The sequence below is a fragment of the Carcharodon carcharias genome, chromosome 1, assembly GCF_017639515.1.
Source record: "Carcharodon carcharias isolate sCarCar2 chromosome 1, sCarCar2.pri, whole genome shotgun sequence".
Lineage (NCBI taxonomy): Eukaryota > Metazoa > Chordata > Chondrichthyes > Lamniformes > Lamnidae > Carcharodon > Carcharodon carcharias.
In genome coordinates, this window is record NC_054467.1 from 157,378,104 (window position 1) to 157,399,802 (window position 21,699).

Genomic DNA, 21,699 nt, shown 5'->3' on the forward strand with positions numbered 1-21,699 from the left:
CATGGGGCCAGTGCTATGGCTGGAAGTATGTGCACCATCATTGTGATTTGATGAGTTTTGGCTTTTACAATTTAACCTAATGAGAGTGGGTCTCTCTCACTGAAGAAGATCTGCAAATGAGCCAGGTGAACGAGCGCATGTGAGTAGGTGGTACAAGGACGGGTCATGCTTTCTAGACAAATGACAATGGGTAATATAATTCTCAATTATGCTTTATAAACTACTGCTTCACTATTATAATGTATTAATTCTTGCTTATGCCAAACAAAGCCACATAACTAAATTCATATGGTGTCAGCGGTGGACAGTTGAAAAGATAGTTCAAAGAGACAACCCCATTATGCAGATAAGCTCCTTTATAAAGGGGGCTGTTGGGTTCAGGCAAAAAAAACAATCCTTTGCATTATCTGTGCCACAAGTATTTGATCACTTCCACTGTTCTGATGTGCCATTGTGAAATGGGTATATACTAGTCCTATTCAAGTTAGCTAACCTTTAATCCTAACCTTATTTTTTCTGCGGTGCACTATATTCTTTATGGTATCATGATTAACCGAGAAACTATCACATCTACAATACATCCCTCAAAAAACTACATTTACTTGTATGGCTGTCAAAGAAAGCTACAGCAACTTCTATTTCTTCTCCGCCGATGATGCCAGACCTGCTGAGTTTTTCCAGGTAATTCTGTTTTTGTTTTTTCTATTTAGTTGATATGCCTGAAGTTACATTCCATCTTTGGAAATGCAGTGTAGACTGCTTTCTACCCAGGCACTGTTTTTTTTATTCATTCATGGGATGTGGGCTTCGCTGGCTGGGCCAGCATTTATTGCCCATCCTAGTTGCCCTTGAGAAGGTGGTGATGAGCTACCTTCTTGAAGGCTGTAGTCCATGTGGTATAGGTACACCCACAGTGCTGTTAGGAAGGGAGTTCCAGGATTTTGACCCAGCCATAGTGAAGGAACAGCGATATCTTTCCAAGTCAGGATGGTGAGTCACTTGGAGGGAAACTTCTAGGCGGTGTGTTCCCATATATCTGCTGCCCTTGTCCTTCTAGGTGGTAGTGGTCGTGGGTTTAGAAGGTGCTGTCTAAGGGGCCTTGGTGAATTCCTGCAGTTCATTTTGTGGATGGTACACACTGCTGCTACTGTGCATCGGTGATGAAGGGAATGAATGTTTGTGGATGTGGTGCCAATCAAGCGGACTGCTTTGTCCTGGATGGTGTCAAGTTTTTTCGGTGTTTTGGGAGCTGCACTCATCCAGACAAGTGGGGAGTATTGCATCACACTCCTGACTTGTGCCTTGTAGATGGTGGACAGGCTTTGGGGAGTCAGGAGGTGTGTTACTTGTCGCATGATTCCTAGCCTCTGACCTGCTCTTGTAGCCACAGTATTTATATGGCTAGTCTAGTTCAGTTTCTGATCAATGGTAACCCCCAGGATGTTGATAGTGGGGGTTTCAGTAATGGTAATGCCATTGAGCATCAAGGGGTGATGGTTGGATTCATTCTTGTTGGAAATTGTCATTGCCTGACACTTGTGTGGCATGAATGTTTCTTGCCACTTGTCAGCCCAAGTTTGGATATTGTCCAGATCTTGCTGCATTTGGACATGGACTGCTTCAGTATCTGAGAAGTAGCAAATGTGCTGAACATTGTGTAATCATCAGCGAACATCCCCATTTCTGACCTTATGATGGAAGGAAGGTCATTGATGAAGCAGCTGAAGATGGTTGGGCTGAGGACACTACCCTGAGGAACTCCTGCAGTGACGTCCTGGACTGACCTCCAACAACCACACCCATCTTCCTTTGTGCTAGGTATGACTCCAACCAGTTGAGAGCTTTCCCCCTGATTCCCATTCACTCCAGCTTTGCTAGGGCTCCTTGATGCCACACTCTATCAAATGCTGCCTTGTGTCAAGGGCAGTCACTCTCTCCTCAACTCCGGAGTTCAGCTCTTTTGTCTATGTTTGAACCAAGGCTGTAATGAGGTCAGGAGCTGAGTGGCCCTGGCGGAACCCAAACTGGGCATCAGTGAGCAGGTTATTGCTAAGCAAGTACCGTTTAATAGCACTGTTGATGACCCTTTCCATTATTTTATTGATGTTGGTGAGTAGACTCATGGGGCAGTAATTGGCTGGGTTGGATTTGTCCTGCCTTTCTGTACAGGACTTAGCTGGACAATTTTCCACATAGCCGGATAGTTGCCAATTCTGTAGCTGTACTGGAGCAGCTTGACTAGGGGTGCGGCAATTCTGAAGCACATGTCTTCAGTACTGTTGCCGGAATATTGTCAGGCCCCATAGGCTTTGCAGTATCCAGTGCCTTCAGCCATTTCTTGATATCACCTGGAGTGAATCGAATTGGATGAAGAATGGCATCTGTGATGCTGGGGACCTCCGGAGGAGACTGAGATGGATCACCCGTTCGACATTTCTGGCTGAAGATTGTAGCAAATGCTTCAGCTTTATCTTTTCCACTGATGTGCTGGTCTCCTCCATCATGGAGGATGGGGATATTTGTGAAGCCTCCTCCTTCAGTGAGTTGTTCAATTGTCCACACCACTCATGACCAAATGTTGCAGGACTTAGGTCTGATCCATTGGTTGTGGCATTATTTAGTCCCTTCTATCACTTGCTGCATACGTTATTTGGCACACAAGTAATCCTGTTTTATAATTTCATCAGGTTGATACCTCATTTTTAGGTATGCCTGGTGCTGCTCCTGGCATGTCCTCCTGCACTCTTCATTGAAGCAGGGTTGATCCCCTTGCTTGATGGTAATGGTAGAATGGGGAAATGCTAGGCCTTGAGGTTACAGATTATGTTTGAGTACAATTCTACTGCTGCTGGCCCACAGCACCTCATGGATGCCCAGTCTTGAGTTGCTAGATCTTTTCGAAATCTGTCCCATTTAGCACGGTGGTAGTGGCGCACAATAAGATGGAGGGCATCCTCAATGTGAAGGCAGGGCTTCATCTCCACAATGACTGTGCGGTGGTCACTCCTACTGATACCGTCATCTGTGGCAGGCAGGTTGGTGAGGATGAGTATGTATGTTTTTCCCCTCACCACCTGCCCCAGTCTAACTGCTATGTAAATTTAAGACTTGGCCTGCATTGGTGCTACTGAGCCACTCTGGGTGATGGACCCCACCCAGAGTTCTGTGAGCTTGCCACCCTCAATGTTTCCTCTAAGTAATGTTCAGCATGGATTCATCAGCTGAGGGAGGGTGGCAGGAGGTTTCCTTGCCCATGTTTGGCCTGATGCCATGAGACTTCATGGGGTCTAGAGTTGATGTTGAGCAACTCGCTTCCTCCTACCACTGGTTAGGATGGTTAGGATGACAGATTTCCTCCCCTATAGGGAGGGAAGGGCATTAGTGAGCCAGATGGGTTTTTAGAACTATTGACAATGGTTTCGTGGTCCAGATTTAATTGCAGATTCTTATTGAATTCAAATTCCACCATCTGCTGTGGCGGGATTTGAACCCAGGTCCCCAGAGCATTATCAGGTCCCCAGAGCATTATCCTGGGTATCTGGATTACTAGTCCAGCGACAATACCATTTTGCCATCACCTCCCCATACAAAGTGACCCAGACTCAATTCCAAATCATATGCCAGAGCCAACTCCATCACAGTCAAAAGGAAATATCAATAGCACTATGGGAAGGAAGTAGGTCTAACTGGATAGCTCTTTCATAGAGCTGGCACAGGCATAATGGGTCAAACAGCCTCCTTCAAAGTCATAAGATTCTATGATTTGAAGAGGCCTGGAAATTTGGAGCAGCTCTAGGCCTTTTCAAGGTTGAGACAGATCCAGGTAGGACCCAACAAGAATGGGATTTTGTTCCTCTCTTCAACTTCTAATGGAGCCAGCATGGCATCTGCTTAAATAAAAATAGAAAACGCTGGAAATGCTCAGCAGGTCTGGGAGCATTTGCGAAGAGAGAAAAACAGAGTCAACATTTCAGATCTGTGACTTTCCATCAGTTCAATCCTGATGAAAGGCCTGTTGCCAGACTTGAGTATTTCCAGCATTTTCTCTATTTATTTCTGATTTCCAGCATCCGTAGTATTTTGATTAGTTTAAATATATGCCAAAGCAAAATTAATCTACTCCAGGATTTATTGCCTTAGAATAGTAAAGGTTTCATGCCTTCAGACTCATGCTAACTTACAGCTGAGGTGTTGTAATGGTTTACAGGACAGAATTCTCACAGTAAGCCATGAATTCCCATAAACATGTCCCCTTGATGTAGAAGGGATGGGTAAAAGATCCACCCAGTCCTCCAGAAAATGACTGGAACTGAAAATGGGACAGAGTACCAGTGGAACTCAGTTGTATTCCAAATTAAGACTACCAGCAGGTGATCTGTCCATTCCCTGCCCTTGGGTCCAATCAGTTTTTTGAGAATGTCATGTTTGGAGGTGACAAAGACATATATGAGGATTGCAGAGGTGAATGGGTTGAGACAGAGCTAATGGCAAAGGTGGTTGATATTAGGTTAGTCTTTGGGATGGATATGGGATTGGAAGCTCAGCCAAGGATCTGACAGGACACTGGATGTTGTCAACAATCTGAATCAGCACGAGGAAATGGCTGGGGAGAAGGATGAAGGGATGAAGTCAATGGCTAGGATATGGTGCTTGTGACAGGGATCAGAGACTGTCTTCTTCAAAGGTATTCATTCTAATTCTTATGAACATTTTTGCTCCTTAAGTGTAAAATTTATGCCTGAATTCCTTTCTAATTTCCTAATTTTGGACTGACATGTATTTTCCCATAATAGATATTTTGACTGCATAGTTGTTGCAAATGGGGCTTTGAGAGTAAGTTTTGGAAGCTTCACACCAAGAGCTGTATTTTACATGCCTACATTGGATCTGTTTTGGGCGGAAGGGCACGTAAGATAGGGTGGGTGCCCACCCCATCACCTTCCCACCCACCCCTGAGCTCGCCCACATAAAACGGTGGGGGGGGAGGGCGGTGGGGTGCTGGATGGGCACCAAAATCGGCAGTCTGAATGCCACAATTAGAAAAGTAATTCAGAGTCAATTAGGCTTGTTATCAAGCCAACTGACCCTGATAATACACTACCCACTTCATAAAACCTTTGCCGTGGATAGCTGGGCAATTATTAAAAGAACTTCATCAAAGGGCAGGAAGGAAGGGGGGTATTACTCTTTGGGTGCTTCCCTTTGCCGATCGTGGGGCAGCTCCCCCTAAGATGGAACCCACCCCTCTTCCTTCCTAAGATAAAAGCAAAAAACTGCAGATGCTGGAAATCCAAATCAAAAATAAAAATACCTGGAAAAACTCAGCAAGTCTGACAGCTTCTGCGGAGGAGAATACAGTTTAATGTTTCGAGTCCTTATGACTCTTCAACAGAACTAAGTAAGAATAGAAAAGAGGTGAAATATAAGCTGGTTTAAGAGTGGGTGGGACAGGCAGAGCTGGATAGAGGGTCAGTGGTAGGTGGAGATAGCCAAAAGATGTCATAGACAAAAGGACAAAGAAGTGTTGAAGATGGTGATATTATCTAAGGAATGTGCTATTTAAGGGTAGAAAGCAGGATGAGCAAGGTACAGATAGCCCTAGTGGGGGTGGAGTGGGGGAAGAGATCGAAATAGGCTAAAAGGTAGAGATAAAACAATGGGTAGAAATACATTTAAAAATAATGGAAATAGGTGGGAAAAGAAAAATCTATATAAATTATTGGACAAAAAAGGGGGGGATCGGAAAGTGGGTGGGGATGGAAGAGAGAGTTCATGATCTAAAATTGCTGAACTCAATATTCAGTCCGGAAGGCTGTAAAGTGCCTAGTCAGAAGATGAGGTGCAGTTCCTCCAGTTTGCATTGAGCTTCACTGGAACATTGCAGCAGGCCAAGGATGGACATGTGGGCGTGACAGCAGAGTGGAGTGTTGAAATGGCAAGTGACAGGGAGATGTGGGTCACGCTTGCGGATAGACCGAAGGTGTTCCGCAAAGCGGTCACCCAGTCTGCGTTTGGTCTCTCCAATGTAGAGGAAACCTTCCTACTTGCCCAGCAGCCTTAAATCCTTCTATGACTTATCCAAAACATTTGACATCCACCTCCCCGCCAAATACTATTCAGCTCTAATTGTGCAATGGTGCTAAATGTGCCCTGTGACCCTATATTGAATAATTAAAAACTGACAATCATGTTAAATAATAATACAGGGGATAAATCAAATCCCTCTAATCTGATTTTCCAAGTCCTAACTTACGTGACTGTTTAAACTGATCTTAATGAGTTAGTAATCAGACTGCCACCTTCTGAAAAACACAGGCTTTCGTTATGCACTTTCATTGCAATCCCTGCTACTGACCCAACATAATTTTAAATGAGAGCTCATTATTTGTGGTGGTACTCTTCAGTCAGTCAGTAGTTTAAATTGTTGGTGAAAATGATCCAGGCCTAACCACATAGCATGAAAGAATGACAGTCACGGCTGTGAAGCACAACATTGAAAAAATGCTACAGAATGACTGCAAGCAAATAATTTAATCACAGATGATATCCATAAATCATTCAAGTTGCACTTTTGTGGATTTTAACATTACTTGATTTGATTAAATGACAGCCTATTATTCATTTCCAACTAACAAGGATTTTCCATTTTACACAAGATTCATAATGTTTTTGTAACTTAGCTTCAGTATTGAATCATCTGCCCTCCCGTGAAACCCAGCTCTCTACTACAGCAACTCACCTCGTTCTACTCCCCTGCCTTTTTCCTGTAGCCTTATATTTTCTTTCTGTTCAGATAATTATTAAATTCTCGTCTGAAATCCTTGATTGAATCAGCCTCCACCGCACACTCAGGCAGTGTACTCCAGATCCTAACCACTCTCTGCAGAAACAATTATTTCCTCATGTCACTGTTGTTTCTTTTGCCAATCACCTTGAATTAGTGTCCTCTGGTTCTTGACCCTTCCAGCAAAGAGAATAGTTTCTCACTATCTAATCTGTCCAGACCTCTCTTAAATTTGAACACCTCTATCAAATGTCTTCTTAATTTTCTCATCTCCAAGGAGGACAGCCCTAGCTTCTCCACCTATCCATGCAACTGAGGCTCTTCATCCATTGTTTGGTGATTCAGGTAAATTCAGGGCCATAGTGAAATTGGTTAAAAATAAATACATTATATAAATATATCAAATATATAAGAAGTTGGGGGGGGGGCAGATGGTGTAAGGGAGTCGGCAGTAGGAATAGGCTCTCAGTGCCACCCTCCCCACCCATGCTTCCCGATGCTGGGTCCCTTGATTCCCCCCAAACCCCCTGGAAGCTAAGAAGCAAATATGCCACAGTTTGCTTGTCATGCACACAGCATGGCGAACCCCCCACCAACCGTTGGGTTAATACCACTGATGGTGGGATGAACCCCTTTAAGTGGCTATTAATTGCCCACTTAAGGGCCTCAATTGGAAGTGGGGCAGGAAGATTAACCACAGACTTAATTGGGGTGGAGACAGGAAGATGGCATGGTACCCACTTGTCATTCCCCCCGATTAAATGCCCTCTGCCAACAAACTCGCCTCAGGGGAGGGCACAAGATTCTGCACTATGTGTGTAGGAACTTTATTTACAAGAGATTTTTTTTTAAAATGCCTGTTCCATGTTTACAGCTCTTTGCTTTCAGCAACTTCTACAGTTGATTTACTTTTCTCTGAATATACACTCAAGCTTAAGTAATCAAGCACAGTGAGCAACAATAGTAAAGAGACTCTCACAATCAAACACAGAAGGATTGAACGCTACAGTGGCATCTCATAAGACTACATAGAATCTACAGCAAAGGTCTCCTTTTAACCTTCTCTTTTCCAAAGAAAAGAGCCTCAATCTGCTGAATCTTTCTGAATGGTTCTATTCTCTCAGCTCTGGTACCATTTTTGCAAATTATTTCATCACTTTCTTCAATATCTCCCTATCCTTTTTGTATGGGTTAATGAAGGTGCTGTATAAATTTAAAATTAGCTCCTTGCTCTTCTAATCCTTCAGAAATGAATCACTACTTTGTTTGCAATCTTCTATGTCCAACCCAGGGCCAATATAACATCTTGATGTAAGAGGACAGCTTTGTGAAAGATTAACAAGTGCAAATCTCCATTAGAAGAGCTTACTTCCCCATCTGTAGATTGAAGTTGTAGTTCCCTTCGACAGGTTGCCTTGAGGTCCCCTTCAACTGCAGTAATATGCACTCCCTTTGGGGCTTCCATTGTCAGAGTCCGAGTTGGAGATTCCAGCCTGCAAATTCCAATTGGAAAACAAATTCACGATGAACAAAATGCCTTCTAATATTAGCATGATTCAGGGGCCCCTCCGGGACAATGAAAAATGGATTGAATTGTCAAATTATACCATTGATTTGTTCGTCTACTGAAATGAAAAGAAACAATATTGCTTTCATTCAGGAAGCCATGGGCTTTTAATCAAATAGTAAATCAAAGCATCAGCAGGATGTATTTTGGGCAAGATTTGGATGCATTTCATACAAAATATGTGTCTCAAGAAGCTTATTTTTGCAATTTACATTTTCACATCGTGGCAGGTACAAGCAAATGAAAAAATACACAATTACTTTTTAAACAGGCTTCACAGTTTGCCTTTAGGAGAATTTTTTTAAGATAAGAATGAAGAACATTCCTTGAGATGGGCAGTTGGAGTTGTGAAAATTCTCGGCTTGACCCGCCTTCCTCAGGAGAAAGTGTCCGCGGGATCTTCATTGATGGGAGCTAGAGTGAGGCCAACTGACCTGAGAATAAGCATGGAGGCAGGCACAGGGGCTGCTGAGTACTGAGACAGGCTAAAAGACCCGCTTTGGTGCCGTGGGGTTTTGTCCCAGTAAGAAAAAAAACACAAAGGCCCTTCACCTTCCAAATACTCCCCATGCCCCATCCATGTGACCTCATGCCCCCCACCCAACCCATAGGTCCTCTCATGACCCCAATGCTGCTCTATCCTTCCACCCACCGCCCCCCTCCCATGTCACCTCATGCTCCCATGCCAAGCTCAGCCCTTCCAAAAAGCCCCTATGACCCCTCAAATCCCCATGCCAAGCCCTGCCCTCCCATCCATCCCTTATGACCCTCATACCCCCTATGTCAAGCTCTGTCCTTCCAACTACCCCCATGTTCCCTTGTGGCCCCTAGTCTAGCATGAGACAGAAGCAGATGACCAAATTAGAGGCTAGTGTGCTAAAAGATAAATAGGCACATTTCTTTGCAATCACTGTCATAAGATAATGAGGAGCATTACACGGTAATTTTCAACTTTTGTTCTTTTGCATTATAGGTTTCCCACTTTATTTTTTCTGCCTGTAATTGACTTCATAGCAATAGCCTGGAAGTAAAACAAGGGCCTGGAATTTGCGGGTTTTTCACATAAACTGTCAGTGTTTGCACATTGCCCCCTGAATCTGACTGCAACATCAGCATTTAGTGCAAACACAGATTAATGCAGAATTCCTGAAGTTGCAGTCTGTCATTTGCTGCTCCATCACAAGCTGTGCTGTGGAACCCCACCACTCACAGAGCCGGAAATCAGCAAGATAATTTGATTCTGGTGAGAACCTCCACTTCTCTGCTCTCATATTAGAAATCTCACAAAAACGTGTTCAGTGAGAAGTAACTGGGTTTTTAATGGGTAATATACTGAGTAATATCTACTGCTGAACAATTGATCTGATTAAATTTTTTTTATTTGTTCATGGGATGTGATAGCTAGGCCAGCATTTATTGTCCATCCGTAATTGCCCTTGTTCAGAGGGCATTTAAGAGTCAACTACATTGCTGTGGGTCTGGAGTCACATGTAGGCCAGACTAGGTAAGGATGGCAGCTTTCCTACCCCAAAGGACATTAGCAAACCAGATGGGTTTTTCCTGACAATCAGCAATGGTTTGTGATCATCTTTAGACCTTTACAGTCAGATTTTTATTGAATTCAAATTTCACCATCTGCTGTAGTCGGATTTGAACCCAGGTCTCCACTGTGGTTCTCTGGACTGCTAGTCCAGTGACAATACCACCATGTCACCGTCTCCCCTGAATATTGTTAAATGACTCCAATATGATTAATTTCCAGTTTTTGTAATAATGTTGTAAAGTTTATTCATGATATTACAGATTCTACTTAAGCTCATGTGCTCTTTCTATAAAGTTTTCTTTAAAAAATGTATTGATTTTTGATTAATTTTCATGGGGTGTGGGCATCGCTGGCTAGTCCAGCATTTGTTGTTCTTAACCTAACTGCCCTTGAGAATATAATGGTGAGCTTCCTTCTTGAACTACTGCAACCCACCTGGTGCGGGCATACCCATAGTGCTTTCAGGAAGATAGTTTCAGGATTTTGACCCAATGACAGTGAAGGACTGGCAATAAAAGTCTGTCACTTGGAGAGGAACTTGCAGGTGGTGGTGAATCCATGCGTCTGTTGATCTTGTCCTTCTAGGTGGTTGAGGTTGTGTGTTTGGAAGGTGCTGTTCAAAAAGCCTTGGTAAGTCGCTGCATTGGATCTCGTATATGATACATACTGTCATACTGTTGCCACTGTGCATTGATGGTGCAGGGAGTGAATGTTAAAGGTGGTAAATGGGATGCTGATCAAGCAGGCTGCTTTGTCCTGTCCTGGATTGCATTGAGCTCCTTGAATGTTGTTGGAGCTGCATGCATCCAGGAAAGTGGGGCATATTCTATCACACTTCCAACTTGTGCCATGTAGATGGTGGACAGGCTTTGGGAAGTCAGGAGGTGAGTTCCACTGTAGAGTTCCCAGCCTTTAACCTGCTCCTGTAGTCAAAATATTCATCTGACTAATCCAGTTAAGTTCCTGGTCAATGGTAACTCCCCCAGAATATTGATGGTGGGTGATTCAGTGATGTTAATGCCATTGAATATCAAGGGGAGATGGTTAGATTCTCTCTTATTGGCCATTGCTTGGCACTTGTTTGGTGTGAATGTTATTTACCACTTATCAGCCCAAGCCTGAAAGTTGTCCAGCCCTTGCAGCATGGGTACACAAACTGCCTTAGTGTCTGAGAAGTCCCTAATGACAATGAAGACTGCGCAATCATCAGTGAACATGCACACTTCTGACCTTATGATGGAGGAGTGGTCTTTGATAAAGCAGCGATGTCCTAGAGCTGAAATGATTAGTTTCCAACAACTATCTTCTTTTGTGCTAAGTATGACTTCAACCAGTGGAGAGTTTTAGTCCCTCATTCTCATTAACTTCAGTTTTGCTAGGGCTCCTTGATGCCACACTCAGTCAAATGCTGCCTTGATGTCAAGGGCAGTCTCTCTCACCTCATCCTTTGAGTTCAGTATTGCTATTAGACACCACACTTTAAAAAAACACTTTTAAAATAGTTACCTAAACTGAAATCAATGATAATTAAATATCTATCAGCCTTCTGATATCTCAGTGGGTAAAATGAACCACGAGATATGGGGCTAAGTCATATATACCAAGTAGTTCCCTTATCTGTGCGAACCAATCTCAGCCACTATTTTCAGCATTGGAAAGACAATCAGCTGGGGTTCCCAGCATTCCTAATCATTATCCAGCATTGCTTATAGAAGACATTACAAGTGGACATAATGAGATGATAGAGTTAGTGTTTTGTTTTGGCTGTGGTGGCCTTCATGGGTAAATCCATTCAATGCCCAGGTCCATACATGAAGAACAGCCACTTAGTAAGATAATAGAGGGTTATAGCCATCTATACCACAAAAGGAGATGCCTTCAGAAGATGTGGGCTAAGAGGAGAAAATTAGAGGAGCAATAAATAAAATGCAGTCAAACGAGGATATGGAAGACCCTTCATGCACAGAGATGAGCACACTATTAAATAATTGAATCAACATTGGAAGTAGGTGAAGATTATCATATGTACAGAAATCATAGCATTTGACATTGATTCCTCAGAAATCTAATGAGTTTCAGCAATATTTAAATCAAAACTCCCATGCAGAACATGAAACATTGCATTTCTTCTATTGCTATATAGTATATTTTACCATGTATTGCTTTTTTGTTTTATTGCTGAATGCCCTATAAAGTCTTATACGTAAACATACATTTCTTAATATATCAGCTGCTAAAATATTTATAAATATCCAGAATGTAAGATATAATTAGCCATATGCCTAACTGCTAAGCATTCCTTTAGTGGGCTAAATGAGTTATGTTATGGTGCACAGTTATGATTTTACAAATTTTTAGTTGAAGGTCACATTTTGCAAACTTTAGACTGTGTTTAAAGGCTGTTTTCAAAGTGGACAACGAGGATTACTTGACTTTCTCCTTGTGGATTTGGGCTGGAATCCCTTCAGCCAGATAGAGAGGAAACATCCTCAGACATATGCATTTAAAATTCCATGAGTGTTCCAAAGGAGTAAACCGAAACTCATTGACTTGATGGCTTTTCCTCCAAACGCAAAGACATTAACTGATAAGCCACTGTAAGGTGTAAACAACCTTGACCATTTTAATCAGTACAGGTTTAAGGAGACTTCAGATAATGTAATGGAACTATCATTTGCCTTATATGAAAAGATGACTTGGTATTTTGCCCAAGTGATAACGGTGGCCATTTTAGCTTACCTGCAAAAGAGCATCGAAAAGAGAGAGAAGCTGACAGATCCATAGAGAACCATCTTGAAGAAGCTTCCATCCAGGGAAAGGCAGAGAAAGGCATCTAGAACCAGCCATGGTTTCTGCTGTAAGTAACTGGGCAGTTTGAAAGTGCTACGTTTGCAGAACTAGAAGATAGGAACCTGCTCACCTCTCTGTAAACCCTCATTCCACCTAAGCTCACCTGTTAAAGCAACCTCAGCAATTCAACACTGGAAGTCATCACAGATGCAGAGACAACACTGCAACCTTACACAGCAGGCAAAAGCAGGGACATCCAAGGGCACTGACACTCGGAGGACTGCTGGAGGCCAGGATTCTGTTGAGTCTGTGTCCAATGATGAGCCTCTGGAATAGGCTATCAGAGAGATGTTGGAGCTCCAAAGGTAGTCAGGGGCACACAAAGCAGAGTTGTCAGTGGCCATCACCGGGTTAGAAAGGAGGAGTCCCTCCACGTTCAGTACAATGCCATTGTGCCAACATGCCAGCGCATCGAGGTCAACCATGGAAGGGTGTGACCGCCATGGAGACCTTGATCCAAGCTTTTGTGTTGGATATACGCCAGAACCTGCATACCATCACTTTAGCTATAAGAACATTCGAGCATTGGCTAGGTGAGAGGGGAATGGGCACCCCAATCCCACTCCAGGAGCCCTTTCTCCTCAGGGAGTCAGGGAGAGGCCATCAGGCACACACAGGGAGGAGGAGCATCAGCTGGACACCCCGGGACCGCCCACCCAGGACTCTCTTGGGATGACCAGTCACACAAAGTCCCCTCTGCCTGTGACCCCATCAACTCCAGCTCCTCAGGCCGAGGAGAGTGCACCTTCCCCAGAGCAGGAGACTCAAAGCATGCTGGGAGTCCTAGAGGACCCTGCGAAGGTCATCACAGACAACAGGGCGTAACAGGGCGGATGTTGAGGCAGCATGTAGACATAGCGTTAGGGTAAGAAAATTAAGAAATACTAAGAGCACAAAGGTGGCATGGGTGTTCACAATCTGTATATACTTTGCATATATGTAAATATATTTTCTTACTGTCAACTTCTCATCTAGTGTGTATCTCTTCTATCTGAAGCAATGCTCCAAGATCATACAAGTCTAACAGATGCTCCTCCTCCTCCTCACATATTCCCCATTTTGTGCTTCAGACCTATAGTGTCTTGCACCATCGCATTATATTGCCTGGTTGTTCTCCGCACAGCAGCGACATAAGAAAAGCCTTTGGCTCTAAGTACATGGTGTTTGGGCAGTGCATCTCAGAGACTTGCATCAGAGGTTCATATTATGTGGCCTCATGAGTTTAGATGCTGCAGTCTCGTTCAGTCTCCTAATACTTCTGCACTGAAGAATACACAATGTGGATCTTACAGGATTGAATGGCGACCTGCATTGTAGTCAATCTCAGTCAGTGCATCTTTCAATGGCCTCCATATAATGCCTGTTAGGCATGTGTGGGCTACATATCCACTAATACTTGGAGCTGTTATGTGCTCCTGGTGGCCTGCAGTGTTATGTCAAGTCTGCATGTACATCTAGACTTCATCCCTACAGTAGATCTCACTTTTCCACCTGCATGCTGCAGAGCTGTGCACCTAGCTAACAAGTGATGAGTGGTGAGATTCCTGTTAGAGAGCGATGAATATGCAAGATTGGAGGTGTGACCTCAGATGACAGACTGTGACATGGGCAGATGCCGCTCAGGATCTGAAGGTCTGGTGAGCATGTCTTGACATTAATCCTATACCAGCTCTCCGATAGGCAGTTGGCATAGTTACGTGATCATTACAATGCTATCCATGTGGATATCTGAGACTGGTGGAATGAAAATTGGTGGCCTCATATGGGATCAGAACAAAGCTCCACTACATCTAATGTGTGCTCTTTATTATCAACCATTTAACGAGCTAATGCCTAAATGTCGTGTCTGAATTTTCTGGCCCACAGTTGCCAAGGCTGGGCTGAACAGTAACATGGGAGACTCCAGATGATTGCAGGGCCATGAGTGCTTGACAGTGATCAAACAATGCTGTTTCAGCAGCGCACAGAAAGTTCACCTGACTTGCAGGCTCGCATCCATTACAGAAAGTGAGAAATAACTACCCTAAGGAAGGATCTCATGCTGGGGATTCAGTATAATGATGAGGCCTGAACACTAATCTTCCATGAACAATTGCCTATGGAGAGATGCCGTAGTGTGGATTGAGATTAGACCTCAGACTTCAAGACCAAGCACCTTTGAGAGATTAATATCCTCCTTGAGGCACCTTGCAACAATCCAGGCATACTGCCACGAGTGCAGTGAGGATTGCAGTGCTGCTCCTGCCTCTTGAAGGCTGCCATAGGCAGTGGAATGTTTGGGAGATGCTTGAAGAGACTGCACCATGCCTACCCTACTCACATGCACGCTGGTGAAGTTATTATCCCATAACAGGGCAGCGCCATGCTCCAGAGGCTGCCTAGTGTTCCAAGGATGAGGACATTGTATGCAATATAGTAACTACTCATTTAGAGATTAATGTGTCTCAGTGAGATGATGAGGATAGCAATAAAGATGTTATTGTCGAGCCAGCATGAAGGATACAGTTGAAAGAGGCTCATATGAGCTACTCGTCATCATCATCCTGGATCCTTGTGGCTATAAAAATCTCACAAGCATGCCTGCTGCACATGGTCCAAGCTGTGACCTCCTATTCTGGAGCCTCAATTTCCTTACCCTCATAGGCCCTTTCGATGTCCTCCTCATCAGAGGAAATGTGCAGCTCCTCCATCTCTCATTGTGCCAGTGTGAGAATGGATGTTTTTAAAAATATTTTTGGTGAATATTATGTTATTCTGTGAAGCAAGCTCTGTGTGTGTGTGTGTGTGTGTGTGTGTGTGTGTGTCTGTGTGTGTGTATAAATTATTTAATTAAGCTGGGGAAAGGTTACTAGAGACAGGTTGTCTGGGAGTTTAAGACATGAAAGGCATTAGGTGTGCATTTGTAATGAGATATTATGGTGGGTTTGAGGTACAAGTAAATGGGTTGGATCTAACATTTACATTTTTGGATAAATTGAGAGTTTATTTGAATATCAAAAGGAAGTCAGAGGTAACAAGAAACATTTTTGCATCTTACAGGAGTTCTGTGGATAAACAGAAGAGGGTATATTACATTTTATTGGCCCGAAAGCAGAGTCAAATTAGAAACATAAAATATTTTATATTTGGAAGGATTTGAGGTTCAAAAAGATGTGAGAACAATGGAACTTGAGATGAAAGGGGAAAAGGGTATCTTAGAGCTACTGTGGAGAGCTTAGTTGTGGGTTGTTGGCTGTGGGCTATGTGAGGAAGATCTCTGAAAAATAGCTCTAGGCTGGGAGAAGATGCAGTTTAAATCAGCCATCCAGTCAGGCCAGATAAATCTTGGGCTGCAAAAAGCAGTCTTGTTCTGAAATCTTGGATTTCCAAAGCAGAGTGGAAGAGAGTTTAAGAGGTCATGTGGTATGTCTTTATTAAAGCTACAGCAGTTTGCCTTAGATAATATTACTGGATTTTTATAGTTAACCATCCATAAGGGAGCGTTGCCTGGAAGGTGTTTCCTTGTGGGTCTAACCAAGCATGGGGTCTTTTGAGGACATGTTTTGTAAGACTAATATTAGCTGTGTAACTGTAATCTTGTGTGCTTTAGTTTTATTTTCTTTTTGTTAATAACACTTCTACTTTTAATTTTTAGAATCCCAAAAGTGTTACTGAATTACTTGCTGCTGAGATCAGTATGTTTTCTTCTCATTTTCAGAATGCACAAAAAAGGATACAGCCCTTTGGGATTTGGTTTACTCAGTAATTAACATCTGCTATGGTTATAACAGCCAGGTCATCCCCCCCGCCTCCCCCTTTTGTAGTGCCAGGCTGGAGAGCGCAGTAAGCCAAGATGATGAGGGATACCCTCTGAGGAGAGTACTGGAATATGCTGCCTGGCTAGTCCAGACATTGGAAACACATCTGCAACATGCCAATGGTCTGCTCAATTAAAGAGCATGTTCTAGAATGAGATGCGTTTTACCTCTCCTCTGAAGCACTTCGTGACCGCCAAACGGGCATCATCAGCCACGTCATTTGTGGGTAGCCTTTGTCACTGAGGAACCAATGCTAGAAGATCTGTGGCACCTGCAAGTGACTCAAGATTTACGAGTCATGGGAGCTTCTAGAATGTCTCACACAGACCTTCCATAATCTGCTTCTTTTGGTTACAGACCAGCTATACATTGAGAGAGTGGAAGCCTTTCCTGTTGATGAATTGTAGTGGCTGTTCCCAGGGAGCTCTTAAAGCCATAAGTGTGCAGTCTATGACACCCTGCACCTGTGGGAACCCGGAGAATGCTGCAAAGCCTGCTGCTCTGGCAGCCTGGCTGTCTTCATCCAGGGAGAAGTAAAGCATAGTGTGCTTTACTAAATAGGGTGTCAGTAACCTCTAAGATGCATTTATGAGCAGATGCTTGAGATGTTCCACAAAAATCCACAGTGGAGAGCTGGAACAAGCCACCCACAAAAAGGTTCAGTGCGGCAGTCACCTTTAGAGCCACTGGCAATGGATGGCTTCCCAGTCCCTGTGGCAACAGTTCCTCCTGAAATATGTGGCAGATGTAAGCCACCACATCTCTTAACAAGCGAAGGCATCTATGGTACTGTCTCTCACTCATCTGCAGGTATGAGAAGCTTCTTTGTTACACCCTTCGTTGTGCTAAATGCCTCCATGGAATGGGTCTGTGAGCCTCAACTTCAGGGTCTTGACGGGGCCCCTGCTGGCTCTTGTTCCTCAGGGCAAGGCTCTTCCCTTTGCCCACCTTAATGGCGACAGCTCCTTCTTCTCCTCCTCCTCAGTTGCCTGGTTGCTAGGAAAAAGGCAAATTTGGCTGCTCCATCCATTAGAAACTCCTGCTCCTCTTTGCAAAAACATTGAACAAACACATGACTGAACATAACCCAACAATTGAACAGGAGTCACTGTGAAGCACTTGAATTGCACTCATTCTAGCCTTTCCATCCCAAGATCGTCCCTTGCAGCTGTAGCACTGCCTTCAGGATCAGTGGCAGGACCAATTCCCCCACCCCCCCACAAATGCCCCAACCCAGGCATGACAGCACTTTCACAAAGGGGTTTGATCTGAATGAATGCAGGCCAGCAATATCAGCCTCACTTAGGGCACTCTCAGTCTGAATCCTTTGAATTAGAGCATTGCCCGAACTTAATAACATTAACTAGGGAGGTGTGCAAAGCCTGAACCTGTCAACTGCGAGGTCTAGAGGTCTTTGGGGCATTAGGCATATGCACTTGGACCAAATTGTCCACTTACAGTTGGATCCTTTAGACCTTTGCACTTTCCCATGAGAAGGTCAAAGGGTCATTGGAACGCAGCCCAATAATGGCCTCAATCCTTATTTGGTTCTCGTAAGAATCAGCACCATAAGTTAAAGTACCCAGATCCTTCAATTGGCATTACAGCCTTCCTAACATGTCTCAGCTGAGCCATGCTTTACATTAGCTAAAGCGGAAATTAGTAGGGAGCCCCTTCAATCGGCCCAAATGTGCAGAAGGCAACTCCTCCCAAAAAACCCCTGAGCCCTCCCCTGGAGATTTTTTTTTTGATACCTGATTTTTCAATTGTGTCACTGGGTCAGCTTACAAAATGGTGGTTCTCAGGTTTTTCTAGGAGACCAGCTTGCAACTCCCCCTCTGTGAGCATTGAAGTCCCTCTCACCGTGCTGGAAGATCATAATGAGTCAGTTTCCCCTCCTTCAATAATTCTCCTCCACCTCCAGGATCCCATCATTATGGTCATTGATATCCCTGTCCTCCCCACTGAACCATTTGATGTTGATGAGCCGATGCCACGTGTAGACCTGACGCCTTACCATCTTGAGGCCCATTGTACTGTGACTTACAGAGACACACCCGTGAGACTATCGAGTGACCTTCCTCCCCACATTAACTGTTCCCCAGCTATAGGCTGCAGATGCCTCCCCTGACTGTGACTGTGCCAGCCGCAGCCAACACACAGGACTGACGGGTTTGAGGGACTGGCCATTCCCTGTGCAGCATGCAGGGCATGACTGACACAGGGTGGACAGGCTCTCCCCTTTCCTGGACTGGGACCAGGACAGGCATGACAAGCACATACCTCTAAATTGTCACAAACATTCTACAAATGTCAATGATTTCTGTCCCGACCACATGACCACTCACGCCAGTCATATGTTTCTGTGCACTCTTCCCCTGTCACTCCCTCTCAGTCATGTGTCTCTGTGCACACTTCCCCAGTCACCACCCCAGTCATGTGTCTCTGTGCACTCTTCCCCAGTCACCACCCCAGTCATGTGTCTCTGTGCACTGTTCCCCAGTCAACGCCCCATTCATGTGGCTCTCTGTACTCTTCCCCAGTCACCAGCACTGCCTGTGTCTTTGTGCACTCTTCCCCAGTAACCGCCCCAGTCATGTTTCTCTCTGTACTCATGTCCAGTCACCATCACAGCCTGTGACTTTGTGCAGCCTTCCCCAATCACCACCCCAGCCTGTGTCTTTGTGCACTCTTCCCCAGTCAACACCTCAGCCATATGTCTTAGTGTACTCTTCTCCAGTCACCACCTCAGCCATATGTCTTAGTGTACTCTTCTCCAGTCACCACCCCAGCCTGTGTCTTTGTGAACTCTTCCCCAGTCACCACCCCAGCCTGGGTCTCTGTGCACTCTTCCCCAATCACCACCCCAGCCTGTGTCTCTGTGCACTCTTCCACAGTCATGCCCTACCAGGCATGTGTCTCTATGCACTCTTCCCCAGTCACCACCTCAGCCATATATCTTAGTGTACTCTTCTCCAGTCACCACCTCAGCCATATGTCTTAGTGTACTCTTTTCCAGTCACCACCTCAGCCATATGTCTTAGTGTACTCTTCTCCAGTCACCACCTCAGCCATATGTCTTAGTGTACTCTTCTCCAGTCACCACCCCAGGTGTGTCTCTGTGCACTCTTCCCATTCACCACCCCAGTCATGTATCTCTGTGCACTCTTCCCCAGTCAACTCCATAGCCATGTATCTCTGTGCACTCTTCCCCAGTCAGCACACAGGCATGTGACTCTGTGCAAGCTTCTCCAGTCACCACCCCAGCCATGTTTTTTAGTTAACTATTCTCCAGTCCTCAGCCCTGCGTGTGTCTCTGTGCACACTTCCCCAGTCACCACCCCAGCCATGTGTCTCTGTGCACTCTTCCCCAGTCACCACCCCAGCCATGTGTCTCTGTGCATTGTTCCCGAGTCAACATCCCAGCCATGTGTCTCTGTGCACTCTTCCCCAGTCACCATCCCAGTCATGTGGCTCTGCGCAATCTTCCAAAGTTAGCACCACAGCCATGTGTCTCTGTGCAAGGTTCTCCAGTCACCACACCAGCCATGTTTTTTAGTTAACTATTCTCCAGTCATCAGCCCTGCCTGTGTCTCTGTGCACACTTTCGCAGTCACCAGCACAGTCATGTCTCTCTGTGCACTCTTCCCAGTCACCACACCAGTCATGTGTCTCTGTGCACACTTACCCAGTCACCACTCCAGTCATATGTCTCTGTGCAGTCTTCCCCAGTCACCACCCCAGTCATGTGTCTTAGTGCACTCTTCTCCAGTCACCACCTCAGCTTGTCTATCTGTGCACTCTTCTCCAATCACCACCCCAGCCTGTATCTCTGTGCACTCTTCCCCAGTCACCATCCCAATCATGTGTCTCTGTGCACTCTTCCCCAGTCACCACGCCAGTCATGTGACTCTGTGCAATCTTACCCAGTCACCACTCCAGTCAGGTGTCTCTGTGCACTCTTCCCCAGTCACCACCAGTCATGTGACTCTGTGCACTCTTTCCCAGTCACCACGCCAGCCATGTGTCTCTCTGCAAACTTCCCCAGTCACCACCACAGTCATGTGTCTCTGTGCAATCTTCCCCAGTCACCATCCCAGTCATGTGTCTTAGTGCACTCTTCTCAAATCACCACCCCAGCCTGTGTCTCTGTGCACTCTTCCTCAGTCACCATCCCAATCATGTGTCTCTGTGCACTCTTCACCAGTCACCACCCCAGTCATGTGTCTCCTGCACTCTTCTCCAGTCACCACCTCAGCCTGTGCCTCTGTGCACTCTTCCCCATTCACCACCCCAGTCATGTGTCTCTGTGCACTCTTCCCCAGTCACCACCCCAGTCATGTGCCTCTGTGCACTCTTCCCCAGTCACCACACCAATCATGTGTCTCTGTGCACTGTTCCCCAGTCACCGCCCCATTCATGTGGCTCTCTGTACTCTTCCCCAGTCACCATCACTGCCTGCGTCTTTGTGCACTCTTCCCCAGTCACCGTCCCAAGTCATGTGTCTCTCTGTACTCTTGCCCAGTCACCATCACAGCCTGTGTCTTTGTGCACTCTTCCCCAGTCACCACCTCAGCCATATGTCTTAGTGTACTCTTCTCCAATCACCACCCCAGCCTGTGTCTTTGTGCACTCTTCCCCAATCACCACCCCAGCCTGTGTCTCTGTGCACTCTTCCCCAGTCACCAACACAGCCATGTGTCTCTGGGCAAGCTTCTCCAGTCACCACTCCAGCCATGTGTTTAAGTTGACTATTCTCCAGTCACCAGCCCTGCCTGTGTCTCTGTGCACACTTCCGCAGTCACCAGCCCAGTCATGTCTCTCTGTGCACTCTAGCCCAATCACCAACACAGCCATGTGTCTCTGGGCAAGCTTCTCCAGTCACCACTCCAGCCATGTGTTTAAGTTAACTATTCTCCAGTCACAAGCCCTGACTGTGTGTCTGTGCACACTTCCGCAGTCACCAGCCCAGTCATGTCTCTCTGTTCACTCTAACCCAATCACCACCCCAGCCTTTGTCTCTGTGCACTCTTCCCCAGTCACCACCCCAGCCATGTGTCTCTGTGCACTCTTCCCAGTCACCACACCAGTCATGTGTCTCTGTGCACTCTTCCCAGTCACCACACCAGTCATGTGTCTCTGTGCACACTTACCCAGT

The 21,699-nt window shown here is 45.2% G+C and overlaps 1 protein-coding gene across 1 annotated transcript in view; it reads right to left on the reverse strand.

Annotated features, from left to right (window-relative positions):
* The window catches only part of LOC121275607 (zeta-sarcoglycan-like), a 729,694-nt gene that overhangs the window by 14,746 nt on the left and 693,249 nt on the right, over nucleotides 1–21,699 (reverse strand). The window contains exon 6 of the mRNA XM_041183079.1: nucleotides 8,154–8,277. Coding sequence (XP_041039013.1) covers nucleotides 8,154–8,277 — 124 coding nt within the window. The remainder of the gene's footprint in view (nucleotides 1–8,153; nucleotides 8,278–21,699) is intronic.